Raw genomic sequence first — 21,968 nt, 5'->3', positions numbered from 1 at the left:
GTGGTCGTAAGTTCGCCCACCAACGGTGAGGTGGGAAGGTGTGGAATAGGTTTGTTTTCTTACTTGGTGCGATTTAATCGAAGATTCTTCTTTGCGTAGAATGTCAGAAGAAGAACGGGAGCAAGTGACGTCACAGTTGAACGACTTAAAAGAAACGTACAATCAACTTTGTGATCAGTCTGCAGAACAGGTCCAGCAGATACAGAACCAACTCACTCAGGAAGTGCAACGCAAGGTACTTATTTTGGGGGGGAGAAGGGTTAAAATAAGTGTAAATGGTATTATTGTTCGAAGTATCTTGTTCTCACCTCATGTGTCAAACGCCTTTCATTGTGCGTCGGTTAAGTGTATGAACGAGTTTGTGAATGTACAGGATAGATGGAAGTCATTTATGTTGCATGGTGTGTTTTACTAGTACTAGCAGAGTGAACTTCATTACTCACACGTACATCATTACTCACATGAACATTGAACTACTCGTCACATAAAAGAAATTTGCGTTTCTCAGTCAATCTTCTTCAGAGCAACAAGACTGCCTCATAGAGCAGCTTTTATTGGATGTCTTTCGAAGGCTGTCACCTCGTGGTATCGCACAGTGACTTAGGTTAATTAATGTTAATTATCCCGAATGTAAATGGTGAGTTTGAGTATTAGACAGCTTTGTTATTCAAAAGGCAACTTCATTTAACATCTCTCAATTAAGTGATCGGAAAATTTCTTCTGTGGGAAGAAATGCAACAAAAATATACATATTTTTTAAATATCATAAATTTCCTCAACAATAATGTTGCAAATATTTAATAGATTGTCGAGGATGTTTCATTATGAAATGACATCACCTCAAAATTTTCAGATTGTGAGGTACAATAAAGAGTTTAATTGGTGTTTTTTATCCATTTATTTGTTACTGTATTCCATCGGAATCTATTCTAAATTTGTAGCTAAAAAGGACAAAACTCCACCTGAACAAATAATGACAGTATTTTTCTGTCCTTTGACTTGGATTCGATTCTAGATTCTATTGAGATTGGGGTAACATTGAACATTTTAAGATGAATTAGGTTACATACATTATATTTTCAGTGAAAGAATGTTTGATATAAATAATGAAATAAACCTTTTTCATCAATGCATTCTCATATTTAGACCGTTTCCCAAGAAGCTGACTGCACATTGCCTGAGAAACATAATACTGAATTTATTCAGACTCATGTTCATCTATTACTCATTGGTCACTGCATGACTGTGACTTTGAAACAAAGTGTGGGGGTGAGAGTGGTACAATCGTGGCACGTTTCTTTAATTTTTTCCAAAATATCTGTGACCTCTGGAGTCTATCCTTTCTGAGGATTTTTGTGCGTATGCATAACAGTGATTCACCGTGAAACAGACCCCCATGTACCACACGTCAGCAGTGAGAATACCACTTAGTACCATACAAAATCTGTTTTAATGTATATTGCAGAGTATTTTAAAGAGTATATTTTTAACCGGTTATTCTTTGAGCTTATCTTCCATTTGTCATTAAGGGAAGAAGCAGGTGGGTACCTCGTTTTGTTTCTGCCTCACTGTGGACGGGAACTCTGTTTAAAAAATAATGGTATAATCTCTGCTTGCTGTGAGCAGCAGAGTGTGTTCATTGTCCAATCCTAAATATCCATGAAAGATTGAGCATGATGTGTCACTATGAATTACTTGTGAATAATGATGTCCAATTAACCAGCATCCTTGCTTACAACTCAAACTAACCCTTCTGAAATAGAAGACAGATTGTTTTTATGCAAAAAACCTCATAAAGCCGCATGCTGGACCTAACAACAAGCTTACACTGTGTGTGTGACTGCTGAAACACTCGCATTAGCTCTGTTTTGCTGCCTACAAGCCTCCGTTGTTGGTAAGTAAATGTTTCTTATGTATTTTCCTGTCGTCTATTTTTATATGGTGTCTTTGTTACTTTACTGCTGTATTTGTGCGTTTGAATTGTGCTTGCTTGATTACAATATTGGATGACAGGCACAAAGATAAAAATATATATGACTATTTCCGCTAAAATTGATTTATATTGCGCAAAATACAGTTGGAGTCTGTATTGTCAGGAGTATAACATGTTTATATACATACCAAAAACATACAGGCAAATACAGACTGGATTAGAACTTTCCAGGTGAAGAATAATTTGAGGATTGATGGCAGCCTCCAGGGTTTTAGAAAGTACAAAAGCAAGAACAGTTTCTTTGAAGTTTGGAAATAAAAAAGATCAACATTTACAGGGATAGGGTGTTCCTGGGCAAATTTCTAAGCAAAGATGGAGTACGAGAGAGAAAAACACATCAAAGAACGGGGCACATTCTGGGGTGTATCTCTTTAAGACAATCAGTAGGACATATAAGAAAATAAGAATTTACTAGGTGAAAGAAGACTGAGGTCCATCTAGTTCGCCTTCCACCATCCTGGCAGTCGTTTGAGGTGTTGTGTCCCAAACTGCATACATATATTATATATAGATACATTGGGGGAAGAGACCTGATACTAATTCAGAGAGCTGGAGATCCATCAAGATTAGTATTAGAAAGGAAAATTGAGGCAGGAAAGGTCATCTCTCAACTGAGGTTTCAAGAGGTTGCTTTGTCAAGGGACCAGAAAGATGGGCAAGAAGATAAAATATGTGTTGGTTACTTTCAACAAACTTTAGAAGCTTTTACAGATTTACAAGCAGAGGTACGAGAGAGGTAAAGTTCAGTAGGGGTGCTTCAGACTATGTTCTACTTGGGGAGAGAGAGAATACGGGACCATGTACCCCTGTTCCCCACCAAGAGGGGAGAAATTAAATCAAAACATCTTCAGGGGGAGATGGTAGAAAATTGGAAAGCAGAGAAACAAAATGTACGATTCCATTTCAGTTTGGCAGAAAGGTTTAGTTACATTTAGTAAATTGCTCTCCTGTGAGCAATAAAACAAAGTCCAACAATATTAATAATAATATCTATATATACCTGTATCTATTTCGCCCACAAAATACACAGTCAATTCACTTCACAGTATATTCTGTGAAGCGCTTTGAGACGTCTCGAAGACATGATCAGGCCCTATATCAAATTCAAGGATTATTATTATTATTATCTGGCTTGCGAGGACAGAATTCCTGCAGAAATGTATCTTCAGATAGTCCAAACTGAGAATCGGTGAAAAATTGTCAGATTGCTAAACATTCTTGTATTATGTTAAGTATTTTAATGAGGTACTGCAAAAAAAAGTTTGTTGCACGTTTGCTATGTGTTGCTTGCTTTTTTCGTGCAGCGTTCTGAGCTCCTTGTGTAACTTAACCTATTGCATCACAAATTCACAGGCACTGCAGATGAAATGTTTACCAGAGTAAGTCCCTTGATAAATTATTTCAAAGCCATAGAAATATTTATTGCCCAGAAGGCCCTATTTATAAGGCCATTCAGTCCATCATATCTGTGTTGGCTCTTTTGATAGAGCAATCCGTTCAGTCTCATGTACCTGCCATCTTCTCGTAGCCCTGCAAATTATTCCTTTTTAGATACTCTGTCATATACTGTCATATATAGAGGCCAGTAAGTAGAAGGTACATAAAGTGCAGGTTAGATCAGAAGTCTCGGTTTGTTGCATAAGCCCAGAAATAAAAATTTATGAAAGAAATTAACCTTTACTGTCTTAAAGTATACAATCTGTGTGCTCTGATCTTCAAACACTATGATTCTCATTAAGACCCAGGGTTGTTCTGCGTGATTGGACCCACGCAGAACATTTAGTTCTATTCCAGGCCTCCTATTTTAACGTTTTAACAACCAATTCCCTCCTGCAAAGCCGCAAATGTGACAGTTATGAAGACTTTGGCCTGTGTGACTATGAATGAGAGAGTTTGATGCATCCCACATGCCTGCACAATCACAGAGGCACTCCTAGTTTCAAAGGAAGGAAGAGGAAAGGAAGCACGCAGCCCATTTGACTCAGCCATGCACATGTGGATTGTTTGCTTTGATCAGTGGGGGAAGTAGACCCTTTAGATTGGAAATAGGGCTACATCATGCCATGTAATACATGGGTTTCTTGGCTGTTCCAGCCGCTCAACTAAGCTGCTGCTGGAGTTAGGACCAAGTCACCCCAGGATCAAGCAGCTACTTACTTGGTTCACAAGTGAAACAGTTGAATTTGATGTGATTCAGTTGTTGAATTCTGGTGTCAAATTCACACAACAAAACCACAAGTGATTCTACTGAAGATAAGTTTAACTCATCCCATCGTTGATGGATAGTCATATCATAAACCACCCAAACAGCTACGCCTACTGTCACGGATCCTTTAAGGATACTGTAATCATAAATATTTTTCGCCAACGAAATACACAGTCACTCCACGTTACAGTGTATCCGGTGAAGCATTTTGAGACGTCTCAAAGACGTGATAAGGCGCTGTATCAAATGCAAAGATTACTCTTATTGGTGGAGTCCTGTAGCTCAGTGGTTAGAGCACTCGCTTTGCAAGCAAGAGACCCGAGTTCAATTCCAGGCAGGGCGAAACCTTGGGCAAGTTTCCTTACTCCACACAGAGCCTAATAATAATCCTCCAAAACCAAAAACAATAATAAATTGGTCATTTTCAATCTACGACTGTTTGTGGGACATTGCTGTGCGCAATTGGCTGCCGCGTTCGCCCACAAATATGCAGTCAATTCACTTTACAGTGTCTTCTGTGAAGCGCTTTGGGACGTCCTCCCGACGTGAAAAGCGCTATATCAAATGCAAGTATTATTATTATGAATTGAAAGAGATTTTAAAAATGTTCTTTCTGATAATTTTGCACGCTTCGAATTTTTTCTGAACATTTTTTGTCAGGAAAAGGTTTCAGTTAAAAATATATACATTTTATTTTGAGTTTATTGTGATTATAACACCAACTCTTTTCCCTCCCAAAAAGCTAGTTATAAATAGTTTTGATTTTTAACTGATGGCAATTCAGATACCTGACTTGTGATTTACATTTTCCAGGACAATGAAACTATTGCAGGTGTGATTGACCTGGGAACAGTAGAAATCTTCCCAATATTTCATGCCATGCAGAGGGGCCTCATAGACCAGGACACTGGACTGGCTCTGTTACAGATTCAAGTAACCGTCTGTGGCCTCACAATCCCCGAAACAAACGAGCGTCTGTCAGTGGAAGAAGCTTTTCAAAAGGGTGCGATAGATGACCGAACGTATCGTCCCTTGCAAGAACTGGAAACCGCCTTAAAGGTGATCGAGAGAACAAGCTTTGCGAACACACAACTTCTTCCTACTGCAGCCGCTATTGACGAGAAGGTAATCGAAGAAAATGTGGGATTGAAGATTTTGGAAGCACAGCTTAGCAGTGGAGGTCTCAGTATTCCATCAACTGGCGAGGCTATCAGTTTAGAGAAAGCTTTCCAACAGGGCCTGATCAATGCTCCTCTACATTCCAAGCTGTTGGCCAGAACAAAAATGCAGAAAGATCTGATTGATCCGAACACAGCTGAGAAACTCACTCTCTCGGAACTGATGCAACGCTGCATTGTCGATAAAGAAACCGGATTGACGTTATTTCCAATAAAACAGCTTGCCGGTGGGATGGTGGGCCTGACATCTGGTAAGAAAGTCAGCATCTTCCGTGCCATCCAAGAAGGCCTTATCGACCAACAAGTCATGGTCAGACTTTTAGAAGCTCAGCTGTTTGCTGGAGGCATTGTGGATCCCAGAACAGGGCACCGATTAACAGTGGACGAAGCAGTGAGACACAATCTAATAGACCATGACATCGCTTGTGCCATATTAATTCGGCAGATCCAGATGGGTGGTGTTATCGATCCTGTCTCAGGTCAACGGTTGGCTCTGGACGAAGCTGTGCAACGCGACTTGATGACATCGAGAAGTGCACTGGTGGTTCTCGAGTCTCTCTGGTCCTTTCAGGGGCTCCTGTGGCCTGAGTCTGGCGAGGTCCTTCCTATGGTGAATGCGTTGCAACAAGGGATTGTCTCCACAGAGCTGGCACACAGAATTCTGAAGAAGAGAGCCACAGTAGCAGCATTGTACATCCCAGAGACCCTCGAGGTGATTTCCTGGGGAAAATCGGTTCAAGAAGGTATTTTGGACAAGAATGTCGCTGACTTGTTGACGTCCATTCAGATACCGGATGCAATACCAAATCTGCAAGAGCCAGGGACTTCAAGCATGAACAGACTGAGCTGGAATTCAGCTTGTGGGCGGCTAACATATTCAAGTTTGCAGTTTGTCAATACAAACAGCAGTACTGAGACCTCTGATAGTGGGGCAATGGAGGAAAGGCTACTGTCTCATTTAATGACACATAGTTATATGAATGTGCACAATGGCAACAGAACACTTCTGGTCGACGCTGAGCTGAATGACATGACTAAAGGGCTCATCGAAGCCAGAGAAAATGCTGCAGTCATGAGCAGAGAAGATCTGATCCGTGCGTGCAATGGAAAAGCGTACAAGACTCTAATGGAGATCAATAAATCAGATACACCTGCTGGAATAGAGGAGAAAATATACCATTCGAGCAAATCTACACTGAGGGATAATTTCGGATCAAATACGAGTGATATTAAGAAAACTGGAACTGTTCATGAACTACTGACAGATACATGCACTGAGGAATCTGTAAGCAGTAAAAAGAAAATAGACCCCCAGGCACTGAAGGTACTCTTTATGAAAATAAAGATTTATCAGTTGATGAAATGGAAACTTGTGAAGAAGCTTTAACTCAATCAGTAACTCGTAAGGGAAAAAGGAGGGTTGAACATGACAATGGTGGAGAGGAAAAAATAAAGACATCGTTGGATAAATCAGAGTCTTTCACCGGAATAAAGGTTGACAAAGCAAGTCTGACTGAGAAATTTGCAGCCATTTCACAAAATGTAGCTATAACTGATATGGAGGCTCAAATTTCACTTTCAACAGCAAATCCCCAGACGAATGGTTCACCATCTCAGGGTAAACACCTTGACAGAAAAGAAGCAGGACTCACACCTGTAAACGTACCTACTAAAGGATCATTGCAACAGTCAGACTCACAAAAGACGTCAACTAACGTAGTAAAGTTGGAAGATGTTAAAGTACTAGAGGTTCATGAGTTACTGCAGCAAGGTCATCTTAATGTGACAGAAAATGTCCCAGCCAACATTCCTGATGTTAAAAATTGTCATGTGTTAGATGTTAATATGGTTGAACCGATATTAGTTGATGTAAAAGATGGGATTAAACAAGAAAACTCAAATTGGACTTTGAAAGGTAAAGGTGAAAGATTGCCTTGTGTGGAACAAACTACTGAGGGAACTGTAACTGAGGTCTCCTCAACAGACCAAATACTTGTGTTGAGCTCAGTTCTAAACGATGATTATTTGGATGAGGAATCGGCTTTAGATATTCTTACTGCCCAGCTTCAAACTGGTGGAATCACGGATGAACGGACTGGAGAAAAACTAACATTGAACAATGCCATGACGAAGGGAATCCTGCAAAGTCACACTGCGCTCAAGTTAATGGAAAAGCTAGGAATCTTAAGTGGGTTCTTCGACCCGCAGACGTGCGAAACCCTGACTGTATCGGAAGCAGTCGATGAAGGTCTCATGGACGAAGAGCTCATTCAGAAGGTCTTCAACTCGGAGAAAGTTATTTGTGGCGTGATTGACCAAGGCCAATCCTCTGTGCTCTCGGTTAAAGATGCCGTGGAAATTGGCCTTCTGGACCACGAAACCGCAGCGAGGATCCTGGAAGGGCAAGTTGTTTCCGGTGGAATCATCGATCTGAAACGAGGCAAGCGGTTGTCAGTGACTTTAGCGTCGAAAATGGGTTTAGTAGAAGATAGGCATCTGGATAATCTGACCAAACTGGAGAAGGCCACAAAAGGAAAGGAGTCGGATGAAAGCACAAAATTGAAGATGATGATGTTGCAGATGGAGATGAATGGCATCGTTGATCCACAGACCAAGGAACTTCTAACTGTTGTGGAGGCACGAGAGAGGGGGGTGTTGGACAAAGAGACTATTCTTAAAGCCCTGAAGAAGCAGGTTGTGGATGGTGGAATTATTGATCACTCATCAGGGATGAGACTTTCTGTGACTGATGCTGGTGAATATGGCCTGATTGATCAGGATATAGCTACTGAATTAATTGAGGTAGAAAGAGCATGTCAGCATAAGTATTTACATCCAAAGATGATGCAACCAGTTACACTATCTGAAGCAGCATCACTCGGCCTTGTAAACTCAGCTTTTGCTGCGGAAATACAAGCACTCCAAGCTCTTAGTGGAACGTTTACAGAACCAACAACTGGCAAAAAGCTCACGTTAACTCAAGCTTCAAAACAAGGAATGTTAGAGAAATCTGTACTGGAAAAGGCAATGTCATCTCCCGAGTTGAATCAAGGGATTGTGGATCCCGAGCGGTGCGCAATAATACCTTACTCCGAGCTAATAAAGAAGGGGAAAATAGACCTGGATTCTGGTCAGAGGTACATGGAGACCACATATTTCACAGGAATAAAGGATGAATTAACAGGTGAAACCTTGTCAGTTGCGGAGGCAGTCAAGGCAGCAAAGGTAGACCCAGTACCTGCTCTTCGATTGCTGCAAGCCCAAGCTGATTCAGGTGGTATTCTGGATAACACTATTGGTGACAGAGTGACGCTAGCACAAGCCGAAGAATGTCAGCTGTTAGAAGACAACATGATCAAGATTATAGTTACTAATCAGATCTTGGGTGGCGGGGTGATCAACACAGTTACTGGTGAGAGAGTGGCGATTTCAGACGCAGCTCAAAGTGGTTTGATAAGTTCAAAGATGGCTGAAGAAATTCAGTCCAGTTTAGGTTTCACCCCTTCTGAGCAGATAAGTGCCACAGAGCCGCCATATCTGTGTATACAAAGCGAGACACCAAATGGAGCATCAAAAGAAGATAGAATATTTTTACTCACTGGAGACGTCAGTGAATGTGTTTCTGGGTTTCTGCAACCAGAGCTTTCTCACGAAGTGGAAGAAATCATCAAGCCTTACACTCAGAAAATGCCTTTCCAAGAAAATGTGCCAGGTACTCAGATCCAAATATTACCCTCAGGAAACCAGAAGCAGTTGAATAAGGAAACTGGGAATGCTAGTGATGAGAATGAGAATCATCTATTCACTGTAAACGCAAAAGCAAGAAAACAAAATGACGTAATGAATGAAAACCAAATGCCCTTATCCCCTGAACTATTGGAAATACAATTGGGTTTGATAAACTATTCAACACCTCAGCATATTCCTGATGATCTCAAATATGTATTACCCAGCCAGAACGATGTTGAGGTTGGTTATAATAGTTCACAAGCTCCAACGCAAGAAACCGTGTGTACCCAGCTAAAGACGAGCCATAAAGATGCAAACAAAATGGATGCGGAGCATACGGAGTTTGCTGATGGATCAGAGAGACATTTAAGCATTATCTATGAATCGCAGGAGTTTATTGATTCTGAAATAAGTGCTCTGTATGAATGTGCTGAAGTAGAAGATTATCCTGCAAGTGGAATGCAGGGAATGTTATTCAAGGACGTAGAGGGTAGGGCTGACAGTGAATTATATTTGTCAATGGATCAAGTGGAAGAATCCAAATCAGAAGAGAAAGGTAGACCTATATTAGAAGAGGTAAAAGGACAACCTGAGGAGATTCAGGAAATGGTGAAACAAGAAATAGGCATTGAAGTTGCATCAATAGAAAAAATGCCTGTTAGCCAGGACAACAAGGAACCGCCTGCCAGAAAAGCAAAGGAGAAAGTTACAGAGAACGTTGATGAAAGTCTAGCTGGGGTCAAGGGACCATTTGTTGACATTTTAACAAACGTTGGGGAAGACATAGAGTTGAATGATGAGACAAAGGAACTGGGAGGTATTGACAAAATGGCTGGAGAAGCGACTGCTATTAAAAATAAAGTTTCAGGTGTTAGAACAGCAGAAATTCCTGCTAAACCTGCAAAGGAGGGAGTTCTGACACCTCTTGTCAGTCAAAATACGATGGAAGACACGAGCGGCCATGTCTGTCTGGAATCCAAAGAAATATTCCACACAGAGATACATGAGGAAGAATTGGTAACTGCTCTGGGACCTCAGAAACACATTAAATCTGCAGAAAAACTGCAAACTAGTTTGAATGAGCAAATTCCATTTGAATTAAAAGACACTGACAAAAGTGGCTTGTTGGGAGAAACTATAACTGCTGAAAAAGTCCCGACCCAAAGTGAACAAGAGAAGCGTGCAGAGGAGACAACAACCCACAACCTGAATGATGAACGTGCAGAAGGAAAACTTAAAGCTGCTGGAAAAGATGAGGATGGACGAGAAGACATGACTGTTAAGGAGAAGCAGGTAAAGGAGAGCAGGAAACACACTTTTTATTTACCCAATAGTTGTATTTGTTAGTTCACACACTTAGGTTCTCGGGAAGGGGAGAAACCTAAAGACTTATTTATAAAACAAGAAACAGTAATGGACAAGAGTGGGGCTGAAGCCAGACAAATCTCCAGGTCCAGATGATTTCCTTCCCTTCCTTTTTAAGAATAATTACAGTTAGAATTTATCCTGTAGCTCAGTGGTTAGAGCACTCGCCTTGCAAGATAAAGGACCTGGTTTTGAATCCCAGGCAGGGCGAAACTTTGGCAAATTTCCTTACTCCATAAGCCTCTGTTTACATAGCAGGAAGTAGGAATCCAGTTGTTAGTCAATTGGCAAATCGCTTTTTCGTGGTATTAATCCCTTAAAAAATATATATATATATAATCTAGTAGTTTCCATTGTCTGTATTTGTTCATTGTTGTTTTGTTCTATTGTAGTAGATTTATACAGCATAAAAAATTATTAAACATGCAGATAAATGTTAATAGCAATATTTTTCATTGCTCTTGACTCCAGCCCGAGTACAATAAACAGCAATGTCTGGAGCATGATGAGAATCTCGTCACTTACCTGTCTCTCGTACTGGATGTTGAGGTCAGACTGAAGCAGCATCTGCCAGTGAGCACCAGCCTACCTGTGCTTAAAGATCAACTCATCTTGGCTGAGGTCAGTGCTTTGTGTTAAACTGGCCCAATTGGTTCTGTTTTCACAGAATCAAACAGTCAACGTTCTCATGTAGAGTTTAGCAGATCTTCGCACTTGTGATACAGGAAAAACGAACAGACTTTGAATGAAGCACGCATTTCCCGCATGTTCCGGTCCTAGCTGGGGAAGTACCAGGAAGCTTGTTAGACAGTGCGCTGAATGACAAGCTATGTGATTTTTAGCTGGTTAAACTCCCAACAGTAGCCCCAAAACATGCTCTCAGGTACTCAAGTTTTGGCTCTACCTAACACTCTCTGGAATTGGGTAAGCAGAATGCATGGTGATACAGGAAGATTGGTTGAGGCCAAAACACTTGTCTCATGTTTGTAACACCTTGATACTATGATGGGACAATGGCAGAATGGCCAAAAGGCTTTCTTCACCCAAACCTGCTTTGTGAATATGCAGCTAATTCCTTTGGTGGAGTGTTAAATCTTGAAGTAGTCTTGAGAAGTAATAAAACTTTAGTTAACTTGCACTGCACTTGCGATAGCGCTAATAAATTCTAAAGCTTGAAGCACAGTATACCATTGAAGACGAATAGATGATTTGTCTCGATTTATTTTTTCAGTCTTATGAAGTTGAACTGAAGGAACTCTCAAACCCAATAAATCATGAGCTGGAAGCAGTTGTTCAAGTGCTAGAAGGCTCGACACAAAATGTACCTCAACAGTTATTAAAAGCACTTGAGAAAGACTCGAAAAACCTACAGAAGTCATTTACCTCTGTCTGTGAGGTGTCTAGGGCCTGGAATGCAGCCCTGACAAATGCTTTGGATACTGAAAAAGTGAGTTGAATTAAAACGCTGCAACATTTGTCAGTGCTATTAACAGAACTTTTATTAATGTGTTTTACTGGGACTTTTTTCTTCTCTCCCCCCCCTCCCCCCCCACCCACCCACCACCCTTAATTCTCTGTTTTTTTCTAATCTTTCTGATTTATTGCTGCCATTATATTGAATAAGAAAACGAGATTGAGTAGAATCTGAAGTAATTATTGTAGTCTATCTGACCGGTCCCAAGAGTAAATAGACAATATATATTGCTGTATCGAATTCATCAACCGATAAATAACTGCAGAACAAATTATGCACAAAAAGCACATGATTTTGGACAATAGCACTTTTGTTGGTAAATGGGGCAACATTACCCTTAAGGGGAGATAAGATCTCACTTTTTGATGTTGGGCTCTCATACGTATTCTGCACGTGAATCTCGACACTCAGTGCTGGCTTTTCGTTAACCAGTACTCAGCCTGTGTCAGACTCAGATTTTGGTATCACTCTCACCTCTCGAGTCAAAAGGACGTTCAGGAGGACGTTAAAGATTCTATGGCATGACTCAAAGTAAGAAGGAAGTTCCTCCTGGCCAACAGTAAAAATTGATCATTCACTCAAGGCTGTTTGTGATCCACTGCTGTGTGCAAGTTGCTCTCGTGTTCATCCACAAGATGTACAGTCACAGCACTTTCTTTACAGTATATCTTTCCTTTGAATGTCTTCTTGCGGAGAGAGTTATGTGTGATGTATAACTGAATTGCATCTCCTGTTAAGTGGCTGGTGTTGACAGTCAAGGAGATATCTGCCACACGGCTGAACTATTTGAGGAGTTTGCTTGGATATGAGTGACTCCTGTGAAGGGGGAAGGGAAGCAGGGCTAATTTTCTCCCATTAAAACCAGGAAATTACATGTCCAAAGGTTAACTTGTAGGTCAGAAATACAGCACTAAATTTCTGTTTCTATTTGCAGTCTAAAGTCAATACCGAGTGCGAGCAACTACAAAAGACACTGGAAAGGCTTGTGGATTGGGTCACTCAAACCGCACAATCTGTGCATCAAATGGAATCCGAGACATCAAAGGAAGGAATCATCCTCAAAAGATATCAGCAACAATATGAGGTAAACTATTGAGTCTTCTTTCAAATGATGTTAGTTGTAAGTAACTATCGATGAAAGCAATACAACGACAACAACAAAATTACATTTATAGCGCCTTTCACGTCCGGAGGCAGTCAATATACAATATACAAAATACCTGTAAGATTAGTCACTCTTTTCAACCTTTCAAAATGTTTCAAGTGTGATTGAAACGATTGGCTTTGGTATACGGCTCGCGTTCCAGTACTTGGCTTCCCACAGATGCTTTCCAAAGGAACAGTTAGAAACCCAGCAACTGGTTATATTATAAATATGTCCTCGTGTATAGACATAGGAACATAGGAAAATAGGAAGTGGAGACCATTCAGGCAGATCAAGCCTATTCCACCAGTTTATTGGATCTTGGCAACCCTGTGATGATCAGATTGTGGATACGTAATTGTGTTGTGGGTTTCAATGGCAGTTAATTAATTCTCCCTTTCTTCCAGGAACTGAAGGAACCATTATCACTCACTAAATCAGACATGGATGCTGCAGCTTTTGATGTTCAGTACTTTATTTCTGAACACGCACAAGATCTTACCCCTCAACAGAGCAGACAGCTGCTCAGGATGTTAAACGAGCTTCAGAAGTCATTCCGAGAGATTTCAGAAACAATTCTGCTTCAAACAGAAGCATTAGATGTCCACCTTCGGGATAAAGAGTCTGTGGAATCTAAGAAGGTTTGCCTCAATTCAGCAACTCAGTAATTGGTCAGATTTAACCTTAGCAAAATACCCAAATTGTGTTCACAGAAATCTCTATTAGCCTTTAAATGTTCACTGGGCAGTTTACAGGAAAATCACATATTTTAGCCGAATCAATTGACCTAACTACTATTTCTTACACTTGAAGGCGATATCGTATGGTCCTTAAGAAACCGAGGTAATGTAATGTTTTGTTCGTGCACAAGTAGTTCAGATCCTGAGTATTTGAAATGGCAATCTGAAGTTTGGGTAAACTCAAGCTTTTAGTTTGGTCAAAATAGATGGTTCCGTAACTTAAGTAAAATATGTCTATTAAGAGCCGGAGGTGTATAATGTGCAGTTCGGTTTCTTTGTTCAGTTGTATGGATTACTCCTGTACGTTTACTTTGTGTTCAGCTTCAATGCTCCCAGTAACCCGCTAACCAATGTTCATTGTGTCAACTTTGTAACCTGTTTTGCCTTGCTTTTTCCAGATACTTTGTGCCGTATCTCACCATGGCTCACATTATTATGAAGATAAGGCTTTGCAGTGGATCTGAAAATGGTTTATTCGAGTGCTGATTGTGGTTCTTAACTGTGAAACCACATGCTTATAATTCCTGTCATTGTCCAATAACATCTAAGTCTGCACTGCTTCTAAAAGATATTTTTGTGGAGTTTCCACGCTATGGCTCGTGATATATTCCTTGTATTTGTGTGACACATCCTGCTCAATCATACTAATTCATGCTGTGGTTTCCAAAGTGTATATGAAGACTTGGGAGGGAAATAGAATGCAGAGCGTTACATGTTCACTTTCAAACTTGTCTTTGAAGGTCAGACCTCCTTTTCCAAAACATCTTTGCAGATTTTAGAAGCTGAAGTGTTAGCTCTTAGGTCCAGCTCTTGCAATGAATAAAAATATACAATCGGCAATGAATTAGACAGATTGTTTTCAAATTGTGAATACGTGTAGATTTAATATAGAACTACCTTGTTGTTGATCAGACTCGCGAACCTTGAAACCGAGTCTCTTCCAACGACAACTTGCATTTACATAGCACCCTTCACGGTAGAGTCCTCGATCGCTTGATCTGAAAATACGCCCATTTGTTCTCTCCGCTCGCTCCCCCCAAAAGGTTAGTGCATCCCAATTGCTTCGAGTAAGCTCCTGGAGTAGTTCAGTAGCAGCCAGTTTTATGGCAATTTGTATTTTTAATTACTTTAAGTAGGAAACGTGATCACCTGCAGAGCTTGACCTTCGAGTATTGAGCGAACACGAACGGTTAAAACTGGTCTAATTAGACTCGTAAGACATTTAAAAATCTGCAGAGAATGTGGCTCATCTCCCAACCCTAAATATTCTAGGAAAGTTTTTTTTTCGGAATGTCTGGCGTGAGATTTAACAGCGAAGATGTTCTGGTTTCTGTTCAGGCCCTCCAGGAACAGCAAGAGAAATGTGGGCAAAAGCTGGAGCGTGAAATTCTTTGGCTGACTGAGAGTTTAAATACACTGTCCTCTTGTGAGCAAAAGGTCAACATGATGGGCAGTGTTAATGACATGACTGCACTTCTGCAGCTAACCAGTGATATTCAGGTTGGTGATCAGAATTTGCAAGGCTCTGTTGCATAGAATTGCATCGATGGGGAAACAGGCCATTGACCTCATTAGCCCATGTTAGTTTTATACTCAAACCAGCCCCTGCTCCACCCCTCCTGTCCCCCTCTATTCCCTTCTGCACGTATGCACCGGATTCCCTTTCAAAGAGATGCTTTCGGCTGCACCACAGTGAGTTCGACATTCTCACCACTCTGTGTGTGTGAATAAGTTCCTCCTCGACTCCCTGTCTTTTTAGATCTGACACAAGCGATCCCAATGCTTTGTTCTCTTCCCCCCCCCCCACCCCACTCCCCATCTGAGGAGGAAAGTCACCTGCTGGCTGGTCATGGTCATTAAACCAGCACAGGTTTGTTCCTTCACTAAAACAGAAACTCCTGTCACGCCACAGGTTGAGTTACAAAACTCGGCATATTTCTTTTGGGGTGGGGTGGTGGGGGGGGGGTTCAGCCGGGTGTTTGATGCAAGGAGAAACCCATCACCATGCTTAAGAGAATCCAAACTAAATAGCGTACAAATAGTTGTCTGCGCACTGTCTCCCTGGAGGGACACACTTGGCTTTACATAATCCCGGGAAGGTATAAGACAGGATGGGCTGTGGTTTGAGACCTGCTTTTCTGCTGTTTTAGTCATTGAAGGATTGGTGTGATGCTTTCTCTCTCTCTCTCTCTCTCTCTCTCTCAGGCAGTGAAAGGAGAAATCCAGTCGCGTGCTGGGGCTGTAGAAGAACTGATCGCGGCCCAAGAGCAGTTTTTGGAAGCGAACCGGGACAAGCTGGACCCTAAAGAGGCAGCGGAACTAGAGAGCAAACTGCTGTCGGCGAAGGGTCAACACCAGCTCCTGTGTAAACGTGCTGAGAACCTGCAGAAGCACATGGACACGTCCCTCACAGCCGCTACCCAACAGCAAACCGAGAAGGTGAGAAACAGGACTGAGACAGTGAGCACAACCTGCCCGTGCGTTCAAGATGATCTGCTGCCAATCCACGACTTGGTGGGACACTGCTGCGCGCAAATTGGCCGCTGCGTTTCGCCCACAAAACACACGGTCGCTCCATGTATGCCTTGAAGAGCTTTGAGACGTCGCAACGACGTGATAAGGCGCTATATCAAATGCAAAGGATTCTGACTATTGAACGCCTGATCCAAAACAGTGGTTCAGTCACGTCATTGTTATGTGCAAGATTGGCTGCCGCGTTATGCCCTCAAAACAACACTATCGCTACGCTTTACTGTATATCCTGTGAAGCGTTTTAATAATAATAATCTTTGCATTTGACGTCGGAAGGACATGTCAAAGCACTTCACCAAATTTACTGTGAAATGGAGTGACTGTGCATTTGTAGGCAAATTCAGCATTTGAGACATCCTCCTGACGCGAAAGGCACGATACAAAATGTAAGGATTACTACTTAACCTTTGGCTTCGTAATGCAAGAACTATAGATGTATATATCTATATATACCAGTCAAGATAACTAGTTTATCATTATTATTCTGAATATTTTGGATTAATTCTGAATATTTTTAAATTGACTCTGTTTAACCCAGAATTTGGAGAACTTTGTTGAATTTTGTCGTTCCAAAGACTAGGACAAATTACATTTGTATAGCGCCTTTCAAGTCTGGAGGACGTCCCCAGGCACTATATTCCACTATAAACTGAAACAAAACTTTATTCCAATGTGAAAATTTGGAACATTGTCATAACAGATTCTCCGATTTACTTTGGATTATTATTATTATTACAGGCAAAGGCAGTTGAGAAATTTGAAGAAACCCAGAGTAAAATAGAGAGCCTTTCAACGTGGCTATCAGGTCTGGGACAAGAGACAGTGCTATGTTCTGAACTGCAGGAGTCGCTGAACGGAAAGCAGTGCTTTGTTGTGGAGACAGACGCTTTGGGAAATGGGTTAAATCAGGTTCAAGACCATGCTGATGGGATGACCACGATGGCTGACACGGCAGGCAGCTTGAGCCGCTACTGTCAGGCACTGAAGGTATGGACGGCACTCGCATTTCAGACTTGTGGTGTTGAAAAGGGTTCCCCTGTTCAGAACAAGTACCTGTTTTAATGACCTTCTGTGTGGAGGACTGCGTCATGAGTGCCTGGCCTAAAATTGCTGTAAGATCCTTAATCTGTGCCCTTTTAACCCGTATTTGACAGTATTGTTCTGGGCTATGGGGCCACTGATGGGAAGCTACGTATCTATATGTACAAAGTACCCTTTCACGATATTGCTTCATGTTTCTTCGTATCTGACCTCATCAAAATTCAGTTCGTAAATCATAATATTTTGTCGGTTTCATAACTTGAGGGGGTGAGGGGAGAAAGGTATTGATTTCTCACCTCCTCTCTCAGCAAACATGGCCCTGCTGTGTGTTCCTGGCCTCGTCAGCAACCACTGTGCTAGTATTTGCCACTAGATGTCAGAGTTGTGGGTTTTGACGTTTGCACCGACTGGTCCTGACGTTTGATAATAAATTGTTTCTCACATGGAATAACAACTTAGCTCGTTATATAAGAACATACATAAGAAATGCTAGCCAAAAAAACATCAAGCTCCATCGAGTTCGCCTTCCATTCTTCCTGGCGGTCGCATGCACATAAGTCCCAAACTACCCATGTACTATATCCCATATGTTTTACCTGGAAAGTTAGAAAGTTTGGGAAAAGCAAGACTTTCTCTCTTTACAAAACTTCCAAGAAGTTAGAATTCTTCATCCTATTTTAATGTAAGTTCATTTTGGTTCCAAAAACTGCTTAAAGCATTTTCAGTGCGTATTTTGAGCGTTTCGCCCACAAAACATATGGTCAATTCACTCTACAGTATATGCTGTGAAGCGCTTTGAGATGTCTCAAAGACGTTATTATTATTAATATAAGCCACAAGTTTCATATTTCTTCTATGAATTGTAATTTGCAAATCCTTATCCAGAATTTCTGAGTCTGACCTGTCGGACAGGAATTGTAAGCTCACTGGAGTTTAGTTTTGTAATTGTAGTGATTAGCTCATATGCTCGAATGACCGTTTCTGTAAATGATTCTGAAATAAAACAGACCCCCTTGCACATGTATATGCGCGTGTGTATATATTACATATAAGATCGGAATCTGCCTGTAACTGATTCTGTTTAATGTCGGATGATATTAATTTGCTCCTACAAATCCCTTTCATGCCCTGATACCCCCTCGTCTCTGTCACGTTCTGCAGTCTCACTTGCCTGCTCACCTCCGCTCTCAGCAAACATGGGCCTGCCGTATGTTCCTGGCCTCGTCAGCAACCACTGTGTCCACGCAATTCCCTCCCTCAAGCCACCGACCCACTCTATCCGTCCTTAAAAGCTGCTTAAAAATCAACCTCTTCGACGATGGCTGTCACCTCCCCATCTTCCCTGCTCAAATGTCCAGCATTGGTTCGTTAAAGTGCTCCAAGACATTATGCTCTACGTACATGCGAGTTGTTGGTCTTAAACACTTTTTCAAAATAAATCATCAGAGAAAGTTCTAGACACGCACAATTTGCTGTTATTTAACTGTATTTTTCTGTATTTTTTTAAAATTTCAGGCCCGACATGAAGAATTGTTATCCCAGCAGCAAGCTTTCATATTAGCAACACAGTCCGCTCAGTCCTTCCTGGACAAACACGGCCATAACCTTTCACACGAGGAGAAAGAGAGATTGCAGAGAAATCTTAATGAATTGAAGGCACGCTATGAGACATCACTTGCACAGTCAGAAGCACAGCTGAAGCAGATCCAGAGCCTACAGGATGAATTCCAGAAATTCCTAAAAGGTAAATCTAAGAAACATAAGAATTTGTTAAGCAAAAGAAGTCCCAGGTCCATCGAGTTCACCTCCTACCATCCTGGCAGTCGCTTGACATGTCATGTCCCAGACTATGTACTGTATCCCCTGATATTATTTTCTAGCAGAAGTCTATCTTAATTTGTTCTTGAAATCAACGACATTTTCTGCAGAAATTCTTAATACAAGTTTCAGAAACAAACCTATTTACTGACAGCTGCAACATTTCGTATGAGGTTAGAGTAAGAATTTAATGATCTGTAGCAACATGAGTTGGACTATTTTTTACTTTAAAGTACAGACAGAGTTGTTTACAGTATTAAGTATAAAGTATCTGATACAATATTGTTCATTTTGTGGTCCACATTCTGTCTTAATCCCACCCTTCAGGTTAATGAATATAAGAGTTACACTGCATACAAAATATTTTGCCCATAAAATATACAGTCAATTCACTTTACAATATGAAGCACTTTGAAACGGTTCGAAGACATGATAGGGCGCTGTATCAAATGCAAGAATTATTATTATTGTTATTAATTACTGACTTATTTTCTCGACTTTTGTAGATCATGGTGAATTTGAGGCTTGGTTGGTTCAATCTGAGCAGGATCTTGAAGAGATGAAGATTGGACAAATGGACACAAATTCATTGCAGAGAACGCTCCAGAGACAAAAAAGTTTCTCTGACGATGTTATTTCTCACAAAGGGGATCTGAGATACATCACAATCTCGGGACAAAAAGTGCTGGACACCGCAAGATCCTTTACTGAAACAAGTACAAACGAGGATTTTAAGTCTGCAGTTGATCCCTCCATCACCAGCACACTAGTGAAGTGCAAATTGAACGATGCCAAAAATCGCTATAACACACTTCATTCCAAGGTAAAACCTCTCTCATTTTGCGATTGCAGAACAATTAAGAGGCCTCAGGTTCGATGTTTTCATCGCCATGCTTTCTTTCAGCAGTTATTAGACGCTTAGTGGATTTTAAGTGAGTATATTTTTTCGTTCACAGTGCAACAAACTTGGCACTCACTTAACCAATATGTTGGAAAAATACCAACACTTCCAAGAGGTTGCTAACGGGCTAACTTCCTGGCTCCAACGCTCTGAGACAACTGCGGGAAAGCTCGTGTCAGAAACCATCTCATCTGACTCTCAGAGCCTTCAGAAGCAACTTGAGAATATCAAGGTAAATTCACTTTCCTTTAGAAATTGCTGCCTTCAAAATCTGCTTAAAAATCTATCTCTCCAGCCATGCTTTTGGCTACGTTTCCCAGTCCCTCCTCGGTTCCCATTCTCAGTTCCCTCGGGCTGCCGTCAGTTCCGTGAAGTGCTTTGAGACGTCCTCCCATTGTGAAATGCGCTGTGCAAATTGTTGTTGTTTTCTGTGCAGGAACTGGTCCTTGTACAACTCGAGCTGTTCTCCTGATTTCCTAATGATGAAAAGGTTGCCATAGTTATTTTGTGTGTTTATATTAACGGAAATTGCAGCTCTGAACAGTAACACAGTAGAACTTTCTAATTTGTTTACTTGTACTACAAAATGAATAAATTTCATTTGCTCCCTTGATAGTTGTCGTCAGGAAGCAAACTTGTTTCACATCGCACAGTCAATTATACTGCCAATTATGGACAATTGTTGGAAACTTTAACTTGAACATAGTATAATTTCTCCAAGGGTATATTATTGGTTCCCACGGCAATATTTAAACTCCAGTTATAAATCCTGTGTATGTTCTTGTGTTTAATGTATTTACATAACCTTTTTTTTTAAACAAATGTCCAATAAATTTATTTTTTGAGTAAAGGTGCAAGTATTTAAGTCAGAATATTAATGTGAGAGATCTTTAAGGATCATTTTGATGTGATAGTTGTACTACATACATTTGTTCGTATATAGTATAGCACAAAAGGTGACTGATAGAGCTGTATTTCGCTGTAAGTAATGCTGATTACATTTTAGTCAGAGCCCAGCAATGTTCACTTAAGACTTAGTCATAATGTACATTATCAAGAGTATTCCTGAACATGAAAAGCTATCTTGATAAATGTTTCCTGTGTCTGCTGACTAGTCATAACACAGCAACAACAACAAATTACATTTACAGAATGCCTCTCACGTCAGGAGGATGACCCAAGGCGCTGAACAGTCAGGGATTTTTACAAAAGATCAATGTGACTGCAGTGTTTGTATTGTCCTGTGTGTGAAGGTCACATTACCGGTGGCTGTCAGTTACACAATAATTATTCTGCAAGGTCCAGTAACCAGTAATGGTTCCTGAATAAGGTTATTTTGCAATGGAGGTGCGACAGATGATATTTAACAGAAACTTCTGAGCATTGAACATGTATAATACTGTGTTCTTTTAACCAATTAAAACAGTAGTGAATACAATTTAATCCCAACCTCATAATGATCAGAATAAGGATAGATAGTAATCTGGGTTTGTGGTAATTATCTTGTGGATCTGCTGAAATTGTCTTTAGTGGAATTTCCTGCCCTTTAAAATTGTGGTTGTGCTGTTTTTATGTAATGCCATTAATAACTAATGTCTCTTGTGAATTTAACAATTAACAATTTACAATTTCGCATGACAAGCCTGTGCTTCTGTAATCACACTGTAGGTGCTTCAAGGAGATTTAACTGAGCATCAAGACAGTGTGACAAAGCTCCAGAAAGCAGCAGAAGTCCTTTTGTCCTTAGATGACGACCTTGTCCCAAATCAGGATCAAATTCAGAAAATAACAGGTACATTTCAGGCAGATGGTCATTGTTATCAGGAGGTGCCATAATAAATTAGGAG

The 21,968-nt window shown here is 40.8% G+C and overlaps 1 protein-coding gene across 1 annotated transcript in view; it reads left to right on the top strand.

The window, feature by feature from the left end:
* Positions 1 to 21,968, top strand: part of LOC103188700 (microtubule actin crosslinking factor 1) — a 163,951-nt gene that overhangs the window by 77,564 nt on the left and 64,419 nt on the right. The window contains 14 exon segments of the mRNA XM_042338917.1: positions 100 to 235; positions 5,013 to 6,762; positions 6,765 to 10,399; positions 10,943 to 11,092; positions 11,703 to 11,918; positions 12,880 to 13,029; positions 13,497 to 13,730; positions 15,168 to 15,329; positions 16,035 to 16,268; positions 17,100 to 17,348; positions 18,918 to 19,146; positions 19,727 to 20,043; positions 20,177 to 20,353; positions 21,790 to 21,913. Coding sequence (XP_042194851.1) covers positions 100 to 235; positions 5,013 to 6,762; positions 6,765 to 10,399; positions 10,943 to 11,092; positions 11,703 to 11,918; positions 12,880 to 13,029; positions 13,497 to 13,730; positions 15,168 to 15,329; positions 16,035 to 16,268; positions 17,100 to 17,348; positions 18,918 to 19,146; positions 19,727 to 20,043; positions 20,177 to 20,353; positions 21,790 to 21,913 — 7,763 coding nt within the window.

Source organism: Callorhinchus milii, unplaced genomic scaffold (assembly GCF_018977255.1).
Source record: "Callorhinchus milii isolate IMCB2004 unplaced genomic scaffold, IMCB_Cmil_1.0 Scaffold10, whole genome shotgun sequence".
Lineage (NCBI taxonomy): Eukaryota > Metazoa > Chordata > Chondrichthyes > Chimaeriformes > Callorhinchidae > Callorhinchus > Callorhinchus milii.
This window is presented reverse-complemented; position numbering and strand designations above follow the sequence as displayed.